The 15665-nt window shown below is 39.3% G+C and overlaps 1 protein-coding gene across 2 annotated transcripts in view; it reads left to right on the top strand.

Moving 5' to 3' along the window:
* The window catches only part of PHACTR1 (phosphatase and actin regulator 1), a 302064-nt gene that overhangs the window by 179109 nt on the left and 107290 nt on the right, over window positions 1-15665 (top strand). For both annotated transcript variants that reach the window (XM_050970747.1, XM_050970748.1), the window contains one exon: window positions 619-783. In XM_050970747.1, coding sequence (XP_050826704.1) covers window positions 619-783 — 165 coding nt within the window. The remainder of the gene's footprint in view (window positions 1-618; window positions 784-15665) is intronic.

Here is a 15665-nt window from a genome sequence, read left to right as displayed (position 1 = left end):
TAACAGCTGGACCCAGTCTTAGAGGTTTTTTTCATCACAAATAATTCTATGATTTTTTTAGCACCCTCTCTCTCATCAGGAAGTTCTAATGTGGCCCCTTTTTATAACCCAAGCAATTTTAATGGACACAGTAATGGTACCAAAGGCTCATTATTTATGCGGGTCCTTACTATTAATAAATATTAGTAAAACAAAATGTTTCTTTCCATTGCAATTAAAAAAGAAAAACCCTTGTAATATTTCTTTTAAATTATATTGCATCCTTTTTTTTTTTTGGCTTTCCCTTCCCCATTCTCTGTCACACTTCCCCAGGAATGGCTGATGGCTGAACTGCCAGCTGTCTAGAGCTATGTAGAAAAATTTGTTAAAAGCCATGGCTTTTATAACATAATAACCCATATTTGTGTTGAATCTTTTTGTTACTAATGTTCTTTACAGTAGAGTAACAGTTTCACTAAAAGAAAAGAAAATAACATTAAAAATTTTTTTCCCTTTGTATTCTTCTCCATGTCCATGAAAAATTTTTGCCATCTGTGTGGTTTTCTGATAACTTATTAAAGCATTTATTTCACTTCCCACCTTCCTTGTGTTTTTCTCTTTTTCTTGCCGAAATTACAGCTGAAGAGGTGGAAAGACTGGCTGCAATGCGTTCAGATTCTCTAGTACCTGGGACTCACACGCCTCCAATCAGAAGAAGGAGCAAATTTGCCACTCTTGGGAGAATTTTTAAGCCATGGAAATGGAGGAAGAAGAAGAGTGAAAAATTTAAGCACACTTCAGCAGGTAACAGTCGCGTTGGGGTCGGTTTATTAATCTGGAACTTTTTGCTCATCAAGGCTGAAAATACAGCCTTTGTAATACAGCCTCAGTTTATAGGTATTTCAACTCTTGAAGCTTGGCTTGGAAAGATTAATCAGATTCTAAGAGAAGATCTTTAACTTTGTTACAAACTTTTTCTTTAAAAGCCCCAAAGTGACACATTGGGTGCACTGCAGTTAAATCAGCAGCTCACCAAAGCTGTATTTTCAGGTTCTGCTACTAGAGCTAGAGCCTAACTCAGAAGAAATCTTTGAATATTGATTCCACAGATTATGAATAAAGGAAAAGGCAGTATGAAAAGATAATGCTAGAGGTTGATTTAGCCACATTTAAGCTCCTGTGAGTGCGAATAAAGGAGTGAGAAAAATACAGGATAAAGAAGTTGACATTGTGTTGAGTAACTTGCATAACCAGAAATTACTCATTCCATTGGGCAGGAATGATGTGTCCTTTGTTTTTTTCAGAAAACTGAATCTCAGTTCCTGCCACACTTCTCCTTTTGCCATTGCTTTCTTGCACTTTTAGTTCAAGACCCTTTTTATTAAAAAAAAAGAGAAACAGAAAAAATGTGGGTTTATAATGTAAATTGATCTGAGCAAGAATCCCAGATGCAGACATTGATGCATGTGATGAAAGCTCTGCAATTTATTTAGAAGGTTTATTTTCTTTGTTCTTTCATGATGGCAAATAATTACTACATTTGGTTCTGCAAGTCTTTAGCCTGGATTATCTATGAGAAAACATGGAGTTCCTCCAAATTTCTTATTGTTTTCACTAGAACTAGAAAGAAAGCTCCTTCAAGTGTTAGAAGAGGCTTGAGCTACAATCAGTTGCTTTTCTGCCCTGTGTATTGCACAGTGGAAGGTTTTAGGCACTACTTGGGTGTACCTGTGGCACCCCAAATCCTGTACTTCTGAAAGTGGCCCACAATGGGGTGAGACATCTCATTTAACTAAGTGTGAATTCTTGAATGGGTTTAAATGCAGAATAAGTATTTTCAGGGTTTGTACCTGAATGAGTTCTTTACTGTGTGCTGTTTAGGCTCCTTTCTGATTCATCAGCCAGAAACTAATGAACTGGAATTAGATGGCTATATCACTCTGAGTGATGATCATATTTTTTGGCTTGACAGATGAGAATCTATTGTCACCAAAAATGACATCTTTCTGCAAAAAAAAAAAAGACTTGTCTTTCATATTCTGCATCAGTCATAACCATAGTGTAGTGTAGTAGGATTTCCATGAAAACCATGTAGCTCTTAGGGATATGTGGACACTGTGGTAACAATTGCTTTGAATCTAGTTTCAGCATGCTGCCTTGGTTGGTTACAACTAGGAGAATAACCATGGCTGTTCAGGAGGCACTATGGGTTGCCAAAGCTTGCCTACTGTTGATTTTTATGGTTTCTGCAGCTCCATCTGATGAGGCTGAGCTGCATACTGCTGTGTTTAGACTGACTGGTTTGAAGCTGAATAGAATATGGCTCCATAGCCTGCTCTGGGCATTACAAAAAGTATTGCTAAGATTTGCCCCATTACCAAAATATTTGGAAAGTACACAGTGATTAAAACCAGACTGAGCACATGTATTTTCTCTTCTCAGAAGAATAAGAAGTTGAACCAGACATGCCAGCATATCTTCTCCCCTAGTAAGAGTGAGTTAAGTGTCTGAAAAACCAATTTAAAAGCTGGGTCTCCAGGAACATTTGTCAGTCACAGTACCGGGTTTGATCTCAGTTGAATCCAAAACCTTTCTTTTTTTTTTTGGAAAAAAAATTATTTCTAGTAAGTTAACAGTATCCTGCAGCTGCTCTGCCAAATTGGTATTCCTGTCAGCGCTCCTGCTACTAACTGCAGCAAAATTGACAAGGATGTCAAATTTGCTGAGCACCTCGTAGAATGCAGGGATAGAGATTTGCTTCTGGACTGTGAGAGAGCTGGGACCTCACAGTTTCCATCATCCCCAACCCTGGAGAACAAGAATCGACCAGCACCCTACAAGACCCCCCAGTTAAGCAATTAAGAAGCATTGATTGAACCTGGGAAGTGTAGTACAAAAGATTTGACACATGGAAAACTAGCATTTTTCTGCCAGCATATGCATGACCTCGTCTAGTACCTCTGATCTCACTGAGGAAATAGATTTAATCTTTATAATAAATCAAAGGACAAGCTTGTGAGATGGCATAATGAGAGCCAGCATGAAACTTCATAATACAGGCTTGTTTTCTTCTAGTGCACTGATAAATGTGACACTTGGAAAAAAAGCATTCCCATTAGTGTCCTACAGGCACGCACCCAAGCTTTCCCACCTGCACTGAACATCAGTAATTATCAAAAAATAGATACTAATACAAGTATTTTATTAGGCCCTTATTTGCTGCAACAATGGATTCAATTATTTTTAATGTCAAAAGTGGTAAGGGTCAAAACACATGGCCTAATCTGATGAAATTTCCTCTGAAATTAATGAGAGATTTTTTTCTGGGAGAGGACAGAAAGAAAGAGAGAGTCAAGCTGATATGCAAAGTTGAAAGGTTGCCTTTTTCTTGGTATTTCCAAGTGCTAACATTTTGTATCCATATCTTTATCAGACTGAAAGCTCTGTTTAGTTATTCAGGGATGAATGTTTTAAAATACAGTTCAGCAGTCAATGAGCAAAAAATCCTTTTAGGTGATTGAAAAAGTTATTTTCTGACACCTGGTAATTGCATGAGGCGAGACACTATGTAATTTGATTGATGGAGGACCTCAGTGTTAGGCTTACTATATATGACTCCTCTCAGCACATCAATACTCAAATTGTGGTGTTTGAGCATAAGTCCCCCATCCTCCATCTTTGTTGCTGTATTGTCACTGACAAGCAGAGCGTCAAAAGGATGTTCATGTTTCGTAGAATTTATATGTTTATAGGTTACATTGGTTTTGGTGTCCGTGTAGTGACATTGCAGAAGGGCATAAAGTCTGACATTGCCTTGGTGCTGACTTGGTAACAAAGGTAAGAGTCAGGGGTTTGATGCAGCCATCTCATGCCTTTGCCTCGCAGCTGTGAGGTCTCTGTGAGATCATCATTAGGTATTTTGTAAAGCAGCCAGAGCAGGTAGAGAAGATTATGGGTAGGGTGATCTGTGTGCAGATGGGAAGCACCAGATGAGCCATTGGGTTTGATCTGAGCAGCCTCTTCTGCTGGAAGGTGGTGTGCTAAGGAGGTATGTAAGGAATGTGCCCTGTGAATGAAAGATGGGCTTTGGCTAGGCATAATCTCAGAAAATAGGGATATTACACTCTGTGAGGGACACCAGTGTACCACAGCAGGAGCAGAAACAAGTTAATTCTCACAGTATTGTATTCGTAGGGAAGCCCCACCGAAGGTAGGAATGGTGCATCTGACTCCATCTTCTCAGAAGGCTAGTTTATTACTTTATAATACCATATTACATTAAAGAATACTATACTATACTAAACTGAAGAATACAGAAAAATACTTACTGAATGCTAAAAAGAAAATAATGAAAACTTGTGACTCTTTCCAGAGTTCCGACACAGCTTGGCCCTGGTTGGCCAATGAGTGAAAACAACTCCCAGCAGAATCTAATCAGGCAGTCACCTTTGGGTAAAAAAATCTCCAAACACATTCTACATGAGCCAACACAGGAGAAGCAAATGAGATAAGAATTGCTTTCCTTTTTTCTGAAGCTTCTCAGCTTCCCCAGGAAAAAAATCCTGGGGGAAGGAATTTTTTCAGAGAATGTGAATGCCACATCACAGTAATTCTCCTCCTGAACAGAAGTGAAGTTCCCACCAGCACAATGTGGTTTTCAGTGTCAGGTCTGCAAATCATTTTATCACAGAACATCTATTGGAAGTTCCTTGATGGGTGATGAGACTCCCACAGTACAGCATCAACTCTCTGGACACTGAAGTTCCATATACAGGGACTTCGACAAAGAAACCAAATTCGACCACACTGTTATTCATGCTACAGTCAAAGATTTGCTATATATTTTTTAAATTAGTGAAGATTTTTGCATGAAGTGTGGAAACCTTTACTTTCATGCAGGGCCAAGGCCTCCTCAACAAAAATGTGAGGTATTATAAAGCTGGGAGAACAGGCAAACTTCTAAATGGCAAAATTCTGTCTCTTGAGAGGATGATTTCTTATTGCTGACAAGGAGCAGTCTCATGGCAGAAGAAGCCAGGAAGAAACATAATTTTCTATACTCAAGCACATTTCCTTGGCTGGATGCAGCTGAGATGGCTCTAGAAGACTAGTCAAGATTTTTAAAGCCAAATGGGGCTCTCTGAGAATCAGCAAAGCAGATAGCAAGAGAGCAAGCTGACTGTTTCCTCTCCTAAACCTTTGTAATTTTTTTAATAGCTTGATCTTCTTCTGCTTGCCTTGCTGTGAACTTGAAAAATGTTCCTGGGTGTGTTGCTGTTTTATTGCAGTGCTGTACACATGCTGAAATGTCATTTCCTGGAGATGTTTTGGAGAAGGAACTGCTTCTGAAAGAAAGAAGCTTGAGGGGAAATAGATTCTGCACTTACTTGAAATATTATTGAAGGTTTTTTATCGCTACTTTCGTCAAAAGCCAACTGTTTGCAACCTTTCAGAAAAAAAGTGTTTCAGCCGCTTGGAGGATTTTGAGTAGAGAAAAATGTCTTGTTTTGTCATTTCCCATTTCTGGTGTCCTTCATTTTAAAGAATTGGTACATCTGTCTTCTACCATCCTTGCTTCCTGAATCCCAGTGCTCAGGCAAAAGAGAGAAAGAAGCGTGTAACTTGTACTTGAAGGACACTAGCTGGAATGACAAGAGAAAAGCAGGAAAGGAAATCTTTTGAACTCAGCCGTTCCTCCTAGGTACATTGAAACCTCCTTTTATTTGTGTCCCAGTTTCTCTTCCTAGAAATACTTGCAGTCCTCCTCCACAGGGCAGTAATCACATATCGGTCCTCTGGTGCCACAGTTCCCATCCCAAAACCCATGGGTGAGCTAGTGAGCCACATCTTGGTCTGTGACCAGGGAAGACACGACTGTGATTTTCTAGCCTCATGCTTGGGATACCCTCCTGAGAATAGGGAAGATCTGCTCCTGTTTGATTTAAGGCTTCGTTGGTTTAGGTTACATTGTAGAGATTGGTGTTCAAAACCTGTCTCAAGGTATAGGACTAGGGAGTTGGAAAGGATGAAGACTGGGGCTGAAGTAGACCACAGAATATCAAAGAGCCAAAAGGCAAACCATTGTGAGCCAAGCATCATCAGTTGGCTTGGTGGAAAAGGACATTCAGGGCAGGTCTGTGGATTTATCTGCTGCCTAAAGGCCTTAAGACTCTTTTAATACTTATCTGTACAGAGGATGCAAAGCTTCTCTTGCTAGAAGTTACTCTGTTAGGTAGGAATAGAGGAGGTCTGCACTCTCAATCTAAAGATTTAAGCCAAATAGTGTCGACAGTGCCACAAAAGAGGGAGCATGTAGATTTTTTCAGTTTACTTTTTGGGGAGAGTGTAACATGCTCTTCCATTTGCTTTCAGTCTCACTCAAGCCATTAAAAGATACTAAGTGAGCCTCAACAAAGCTGACTCCTCCAGCCTTTAGCTGCCCCACACCCAAAATTTGCTTTAAAACAGATATTAATTTTGTGCCTGAATCTTTTTTTTTTTCCCTCTTGTTAATCCTTGGTGCTTTTTCCAACCAGATTTTTTTAAAGATACACTATTAAAAAAATCATATGTCAGTGTGTTTATGTAAGTTAAGTCTCCCAGTCAGCAGAGGGGATTGCTTAAATTGGCAACATTTACAGGCAAGAATTTTTCAGTGTTTCTGATAAATAACAAGAAGAAAACAAAATGTGATAAAGCTGTTCAATTTAAGAAACTGTTATTCATAAACCATACCCAGATAATTTGATTCCTACTGCTGATTATTTCTAACTACAACAGGTAAATATTTTAAACTTTTCTTTCCAGAGTATTCCAGATGGGAGACATTCAATTATATGTTGCCAGTGCTTCTCTTAAACCTTCTGCTTTGCCAGTAATTGCCTCTTGTGTTCTCTCATATAAAACCCTTAGGGTATTAAACTGGTCATGCAATTTAGGTAAGACCTTTGCCTGGGGAAAGGAAGGAGAAGCACAGGCTGCAGACATGCTGGCCTCACCCCTGCCTGTACTTCTGGGGACGTGGTCTATGGGGTGAGAGACTTGGTGTGGTTTTCCCAAGTGCCAGGTTATTGACATCTATCTGCAGAGGTTCTATTTTTGTTGAAAAGAGTTGTTTTGTTTGGGTTACTGTCTAACAAGGATAACTGTTTTATAGCACTTTATGGTCCCATTCTGTTCTTCTGAATTTTATTTAATATCTGCTGTGATCCCATGTGAAAAGTATAAATATTTCAGTTAAAATTCCTCTTATACTTTCAAGCCAGACTGTCTCTACGTTTAGATATGGAGAACAGAAGTAATTATGGGTTTTTTTCTTCCCTGATGTTCATATTCTAATAAGTTGGAAATATAATTCTGAATTCTGAATCAGGGCTCAGAGAGAGAGCTCAGTGTCCCCTCCAGGCTAGCTGGGTCTGAAGCCACCCTGAAGCCTGAAATACCTCAGAGTCCTTCCTGTTCTCCTACATGACAAAGCCTGTTAATATTTCTGTGTAAAACCCCTAGGGGCCCTTTTGAAGTGAAACAGCAAGGAGGTGATACAGATGCTGGTCCAAGCCAGGTATTTTTGCTGTGCTGAGGCAGCTCATACAGCATTAAGGCATCGCTAAAAATCACTGATCACTTCCAAGATTTTGGGAGAAGAGAGAAAAATGGCACTTTTATAAAACTAAGTCCCAACTTGCAAAAAAAAGAGCTCTGGTTTTATTAAAAACCAGCAGTACAACCACTTTTCAGGGTTAGAAAAGGCTGCTATGTTCACCATGTTGTGATTATTTGAGGGAAGCACAAGCTGTCATTGTCTGAAGAAAAGCAGCATTTTGCAGGAACTTAGGCTGTTCCTGAATGCACACTGAATAAAGCAAATATTTTTACACAAATAGAAATTAAAAAAATAAGATTGTTGTATTTCAGTGTTTTCTAGATTAATCTTAGAAGAGTTTTATGCAAATTTACATTTCTGTTTGAAATTGGAACTAGATATTATTTAGTATAGTTAAAAACCTGAATTTCAAATATGTAATGGCCTGGTAGACAGGAAACCATTCGTATCTTAGGTCTGTTGAAGTATTCCACTGCTTGCATCCAGGGACTGAATAAAAATTAAAATCCATAGACAGTTCTATTTTTGCATTGATCCAAAACTGCACACTTAATGTATTCTGAATTTTGAAAGTGAAAAAAAAATTCTAGGATTGCATTTAACTTTTTTTTGTATGCACTGACATTTTCTTAATGTCTTTTGAGAAATTGACAGAAAAATGTACCAGAATTCATGCAAAACTGTAGGCAACTTTTTAAAATTTTCATCTTTTGCCATTCTAGAGAGGGAGAAAACTATCTCGTGTATCTGCTTACTGCAGTGGAACCAAAGATTCAAAGAGATTTTTAAATCCAGTGGTCATTTTCAGCCTCACAATTAGATAAACGGCCCAAAGCTAGGGTGGCAGAAGAAACTTAATAGCAAGGGAAAGTGATGGCCGATGTTTGTCTCTATTGCTGGTATTTTAAATTGTCAGCATTTTCCGATTCGTCATTTTAAGGAGATTAAAAGAAGGGAAATGCATTCGGAAGTTGCAGATCTGATTTGTACAAGGAAGGCGGTGAAAGCATTTGTCTATTTTTATACTTGAATTGCCAACTGGAAGCTCCTAGTTCAAAATTGGAGGAAACAATCACTCCTCTGGGAGCATGTATTCCACTACAGAGCAGTATCACTGTGTCTTCTTGAGCTGTGCTGCAGAACATTTTCAGGGTTTAAGAAGTGGGCTTTGCTTAGCTGGGCTGAAAAATGCGTTTTGGGATTGTTCTACCCCCGTGCCAGCTGTAATGGAACGTGTGAAACGAGGCCTCTAAATGTGTCCCGTCTTACAGGAAAGAGATGTTTAATGAGGCTGTTTGGTTTTTATGCTAATTACATTTCCAGCTGCTGTGTGAAGATTATATGAGGCCACCCAAACTGTAATGCTGCAACATAATTCTACAACAGTGCATTTGTGTTAAAATAATATGATACAATTAATCCATTAGAAAAAGTACAAATTGTGATGATTGAAAATAGATGCTGTTCATAGTATAAGCTTCTTCATGGCATATGGATTAGAGAACAATGTCCATTGGAAATGTTTTAGGTGTTTTAGCAACAAATCAGCAATAATGGGATATATGGCTCTGGGGAGAGAGAATGTGTGTTTGGAATAAGCTCATTCTTGTGTAAAAAGTTGTTGTACATCCTCAGTTTTTATTGCTATGACTCATAAATGGAGGGTCTTCATCAGACTGTGTCCTTACAGGTTATTTTAGAATGATTTCGCTTAACAAAATGTGTTGAAGCTGCATTTTATGTCTAGATTGCATGTGAAGCGTGGATGTTAATTCGTATTTCTCCGACCTCTGGCTTTTGTTCTTTGGGTTTTCACTGCCTATATGAAGGCACAGAAAAAACTCACCTCTCACAGTGACATGAAGCCATGAGGAAATTTGTCTTCACAATGGTGCTTTCACTGAGAAGTGCTGTTGAGGAAGCTTTATTCCTAGAATACAGTTTTTTCTCTCTTTACTGTTTTGGTGTTTCCCGCAGGGGGGAAATGAAGCAGGAATCCCTGAGGGCAGCATGGCAGTACCTCCAGCAAGTCCTGCTGTGACATGTGACCCGTGTTGTGATTGGGAAATGGGTCGGTTTGGTCATGTGAGCATGCAGCCCAGTGGGTCTAATCTGATGGGACTTTTTAATCACAGTAGTTGCCCTTTATTTCCCTGTCCATGGGCTGCATTAAAAAGGCATGTACAGTTAGATGTATAGGGTATTGGCAGCAGGGATGAGAATTCCAGGTCTGTGGGGATCTGAAACATGGATGGCAATCACCCAGACAAAACCATTAACTTCATCAGCTCTTTCCAGGGATGCCAGGGCTAGTATGTTGAGGAATAATAAATAGTTGCTAGAAAGGGAAACTGAATTGCCCTATATACAGAGGTTTAATAGGAAAATACAGATTATGAATTAGAAATAAAAGATAGCTTGATGAAGAACAGTTCCATAGAAACCTTGGTCTAAGTTTTTTTTATTCTAAGTCTTGTTTGTACATTGTAACTTGAATTATTTAAACCATAAATATGAAACAGATTAGTTATAACATCATAAATCCTTGGGTGGAAGTTTATGCAGTTCATAAACTCATTCATTTTATTTTAATTCATTAAGGCAAATTTAGTTCTGAATTAAAGTGTCCACATAAGTTTTTAATGTGGCATTGGTGATCCTCCTTGAATCTCCAATTCAGATTGCTCTTCCTGAGCACCCATGTAAGTCATCACAGGAGCTAATGTGCAGGAAAGAGTAGATCAGACAACCTGAGGTGTCACAAGAGGTGGGTTCTCGAGGCTCTTTTTGGTAAAAGCTGCACCTGGCTACTTGGACTGCTTGAGGGACTGGGCAAAGGAAGTCCAAGGTGGTGATTAGAACATTTAACGAAGAGAGAAAGCTGTTGGTTCTCTTCCAAATTCTGCTGCTAACCCATCCCAGTCTTGTTGCAAACAACACCTGTAGATACTGGACTCTTAAGTATTGCAGGACTTGACTGCAGTTTGACCAGGTCTCTTTTTTTTTTTTTTTTTTTTTGGGTCTCTTTCCATCTGTAGGGTTTCTTCAGACATGCAGCTCACAAAGTCAAGTAATTCAGAGAGACTTTAGAATTACGGTAATAAAAAGGATTTCTAAAATGTAGAAGAAAATTTTGAAAGCCAAAAGCATGGGGAAAAAGTACTCATTCCTTTTAGAAGTTAAACTCCCTATTTGGAGAAACATACAGATTTTCTGAATACTAAAAATTTGCTTTATTGATACACTTCCAGATGAATGTTTCAGTTCCACAGTAAGATGTCTATATAAAGAAGTAGTTAAAAATAAGACTTAATTTGGTTACTATTTGTTTGTGTAGGCTGAAGACATATTACTATCTGTTGTTAACTGCATCTGAATTGCTTATTATCTGCAGAATATTCCACACTTTTAGATAAAATAGTGGTAGAATAGACCCATGATGCTGAACATGACTCACTATTCCTTTTATTCTTACTGAATTAGCACGTATATGTTTCTAGGTTGAAAAATGAAGTTTCTCAGTCTCTTATTTTGCAGATAAGTATGTGTATGTGAATTTTTGAAGGACAGACCTTAGTTTCTCTTTAAATGCTTTTAATTTGGCAATTAACACTATTGGTCCTTAATATCCTCAGAGTTCTATTTATATCTCTTCAAGGTAAACTGGCATTCCCAAACAATTCTATTTATCAAAACAGGCACTAAAAAGCATCCTTTTGCTGTGGTGAATCACACTTTTTAAATTTAACCAACAGCATTGTTTGCCTATTCTAAAAGAATAGTTACAGGGAATTTGACAGCCACTAGCTACCACTTGAATCTGAAAACATCAATTGCTCACTTCCCTGTGTCTTGCAGGAAGCTCTTGGTCTCCATGTGCTCTTTGTTAATTCCTTAGTTAAAGTAGCATGGGGCTGACAGCTGAATGCATGCAGATAAGCAGTAGTCTGAGGAAGGACCAAAGAAGGTCCAGATATGCTTCTACCTGAAGGCAGTGACATATATTTGTGCTGAAAATGGTTGACAATGAGTTTGATTTTCTTCCTGCTGAAGCTGATGAATTCTGCTGCTGTCCTCGCTGAGCGCAGGGTGACTGGCAGGCAGTTGCTGAATACCAAAAGCCTTTGCTCATATGGACTGGCCAGGAAGGCTTCTGCCAGCTGCACAGTCACCTTTCTCAGGTCCTCTGTACCCAAAAGAAGACTGTGGGTCTTGGTGGGTGCTCAGATCTTTGCAGTAATAAACAATATCTGCAGGCAGAATGTTTCCAGGGTATGCACATGTATTTAGAAAGCACCCTTGCAACCTTTTATAGTTGAGTTCTGCCTCAAGACCGTTTGAAGCCCGTGATTTCTATCACTGTCATCAAGAATCAATACTGCATTTACACTTCTGTACTGGCACTTACATTTTCAAAACTGTACATGTACATCTAATAGCCTGTGTGCTTTATGGACCTGATCAAAAGCCCATAAACACGATAATTTGATTCTTTCTTTTTTTTTTATGGGTGTAGGATCAAGTCTGTATTAAGTAGTCAAAGTAGCATTCCTCCCATTTTCCCATCTAATAAGAAAATATGCTACAGATAGATAAAACATCAGTTAAGAAAAAAGATGTAGTTGACTGTGAGTGAAATATTAGATGACATTTGGGCTACAGTTTGCGTACCTGAGTGGTAGTGTTTTTTCTCACCACTTAGTTGCTTCCTGTACACCCTCTCAGTCCTCAATCTGAAGGATTCTAGTTTATAATTGTGGAAAAAATCCAACTCAGAAATTCCATGAGAGACAGAACTTTTGAAACACAATTTTTTATGGGTTGCTCCTTCCTGACTCTTTTGCCGTCTGATCATAAGCCTAGGAATGGCAGTTTGGGTCAAGTTTTCCTAACCAGCCTTCCAGAACTTCACAAACACTCCAAATTTATGATCTTTTGTCCTGATGGAAGTTTGCCTAAACTGGAAGGAGGTAGTGGAATTACCAATGAAGGCATTTAAAGACAAAGAAGCCACAGCTGCTGGTAAAAATATGCAGGAAGGTATGGGAGAAAACAAGGCATTGGCTGGGTGCTATAGAAAAGAATACTTTGGCTCTTCTTGTTTTAGGCTGGCCAATGAGTTTAGAAGAGTGGCAGCACATATGGCATCCTTTTACAACCTCAGTATTAACTTGAAAATATCGGCAACACCTCTCATCAGATGTACTTCTGTAAGGAAGATAAGCATCAGAATAAGAAGCTTCTGAGAAATTGTTTATGGAAATTATTTTGGATTTTATGATAAGTGGAGAATCCTTGGGTGTCCTCATGCTTCCATTTGCTTTGGCAAGAGCCAGGGTGTGAAGACATTTGCAGGGTTTTGATCAGACCCCTGGGAGAGATCAGGAGGTTACTCTGCAGGCAGACAAATGCAGAACAGTCATGGGAAGATTATTACAGAAAATCTATGTGTATTGGTTTATAAATTAAAATAATGAAATCAGCAACAGCTGCTCTTAATTAGTGATGGATCTGAACTGACCACACAGTCAGCCAGGCATCCATTGTTGATCTCCATAACACAGAACTCTCATGCTGGCTGCAGTGATGCAGGAGCCCTGGCACATGTACTCATCCCTGCTAGTAACCAAGTCCATGCACTATCTTTTATTTAGATGTGATGTTTACGCCCCAGAAAACTTCCAGTTTGGAATGGCTACCTCTAAATATTGATGTTGGTTTTTTGCATCTGAATCTGCAAAGGCATTGTGCTGAAACGAGAGGCCAGTGACGCTGTGGTATTTCTGGCATTAATGTGCAGACAACATTCCTGCAGGCTAAAATGCACCGCAAGAAGCTGACAAAACCAATCAAAATCCCCCCATTTGTTAGTCTGGCAGATTAGTCCATTTTCTGATTTCACTGCAAGGATTGTGAGACTGGCTTAACTCAGCTGCCCTCATTTGAGTGACTGCACTTAGATCAAGCCAAGTCTCAGCTGTGTCATTCATGCTGTTATACCTTCTGAATGCAGGCAGCTGAGGCTTGAAGTGGGGCAACTGAATTAACAAAATTAATGCCAATTCACATTTTAGTCAGGGCATTATTTGTAGTATTCTTTGATCTGTTGAGAAGGCATTACCTGAGCTGCTCTTGTAGAAGGCCATGAGCTCACCCCTGGCCACTGCCTCCCATCAGTCAGGAGCCATTAACAGCAGCCCATTGGCGAGCCCATGTGCTGACACCTGAACAGTGATTTCCAGAGGCCTGGAGCCCCTGTTGCTATTGAAGACATAACTGTTTTACAATTTAGTTGTCTTCTGGCACTGGTTCATTTATTGAATTGAGCTGACTGTGAGCTCTTCAGCATAGTCATGACATCTTTGTCCTATTGTCCTTATCAGCAAAATGACCACTGAGAGAAAGAACTTGTATTTGACCAGGATCTTCAGAATTTGTCTGTGGAATTATGTGCCCCGAGGAAGAGTGGCTTTTGCCTGTGATATCTGTTGTCTTGGCAACATCATTTCATCCAGGAAATACTGTGTATATTGGAGTAACCTTGTTGCCCCATGAGTTATATTGGTCTGTTTTCTTTCCTGCATCCCTAGAAGGAAAGGTTATAAAAGTGAACATTGCAAATACACAGGATAGAAAAGCCACAGGGGAAGAGAGCTGAGACGCTCCCCTTCTGTGCTAATTGAAAGTAGGCCAAATCATAGTTCACTGCACAGCTAAATGAGAGAAACAGAAGAGGGGCTTTGAGGTTTGCATTATCTAATAAATCCAGCAGTATCTCCAGAAGAGCAGAGCTCTCTCTTAGCCACTGTCAGAGCAAACAAGGTACCAGTATGCATATTGTGAATAAATTGGTGTGTGTCCTTGGTCAGAAACTCCCTTTAGGTTAAGGTGAGCAAAGCAATAGCTTTTTCAAGCATATGTGGCAAGGTATGGGCTAAGCCAAGTACTTCTGCTTCTGGTCTAATGACGCCTCTTGTGCTGCAGAGAAGCTGGATAAAAAGAGAGCTAATATTTAGGAGCCCTAGATCCATATTATAGTTGGTTTGCTGGTAGGGCAGAGTCTCCCTATTTATCTAACACCTGCTATTTCTGTAAAACCTTTATGTATATATGCTTATGTCCTACTTTTTTCCCCTGGAATCTATACTCATGTTCAAGCTCACTACATTGCCTGCCTGCAGCAGATGATATAGGCCATCCTTTTGTCTGTTAAACTTGGTTGTAAAATCTCATCGCCTTCAGTGACAACAGGCCTGACCCTCTGTAAAAATGTAGTGAAGGCTTTCTGCTGGAAGCTTTTTGCTGTGTATCTAAGGCACTCCAAATAGTGAGAACACTATTTTAAGTAATGTTCACAAGGCAAAAATAGCACAAAAAATGCACACACATTTATTAGAGGAGATAACAGTGGAACAAAATTATATTGATGAATAACAAATAGGAGATTGTTTACAAAATGCTGATTTCTGGCTCATTGTTTACCTAATTTTTCCTGTTTCATTTTTCTTGAATAATGTAAGTGCATTGGTCCCATTAGTCTCCAGGAGATCTTTAGGCATTTTCAGTTGCTCATGAGAATGTTTCCCAAAGCCTTTTGAAGTGGGACTACCTCTGTGTAGGAAGAGACTCTCAAAAGCCACCCTCTCATCCTGTTCCTGACTCCTTGGCATCCCCTTGGTAGTCAAACCAACTGCTTATGTGGAAAAGTAATATGAGGAAACCACTGAGGCAGTTTTAGCTGTCTCTTAATGAAATGTGCCAGCTGGAAAGCAGGAGGAGCATGATCATCATGGGACCAATCAGCCCTCGGTGGAGAAGCAGCAAGTACTGTGTAAACTCCAGTCAATATGTCTGTGATGAGAGCAGTGTTGTACTGAGTGGGTAGCTGATATTATGGTGAAATACTTAAATTCAAGCACCACTTTAATTAAATTTCACTCAGTATTAGGCTAGGAAATCGATAAGATTTTAAAAAATTGGAATCAGTCCTGAGCTAACATGAGCACACTAACCTGTCTCTTTTTGCCAACTGCCTGCAATCATTTTTGTGCCACAGGATATTCTCTGCAGCCAGTGGGCCACT

This window comes from Serinus canaria, chromosome 2 (assembly GCF_022539315.1).
Source record: "Serinus canaria isolate serCan28SL12 chromosome 2, serCan2020, whole genome shotgun sequence".
NCBI lineage: Eukaryota > Metazoa > Chordata > Aves > Passeriformes > Fringillidae > Serinus > Serinus canaria.
Note: the sequence above shows the minus strand (reverse complement) of the source record. Positions and strands in the feature narration are given on the sequence as shown.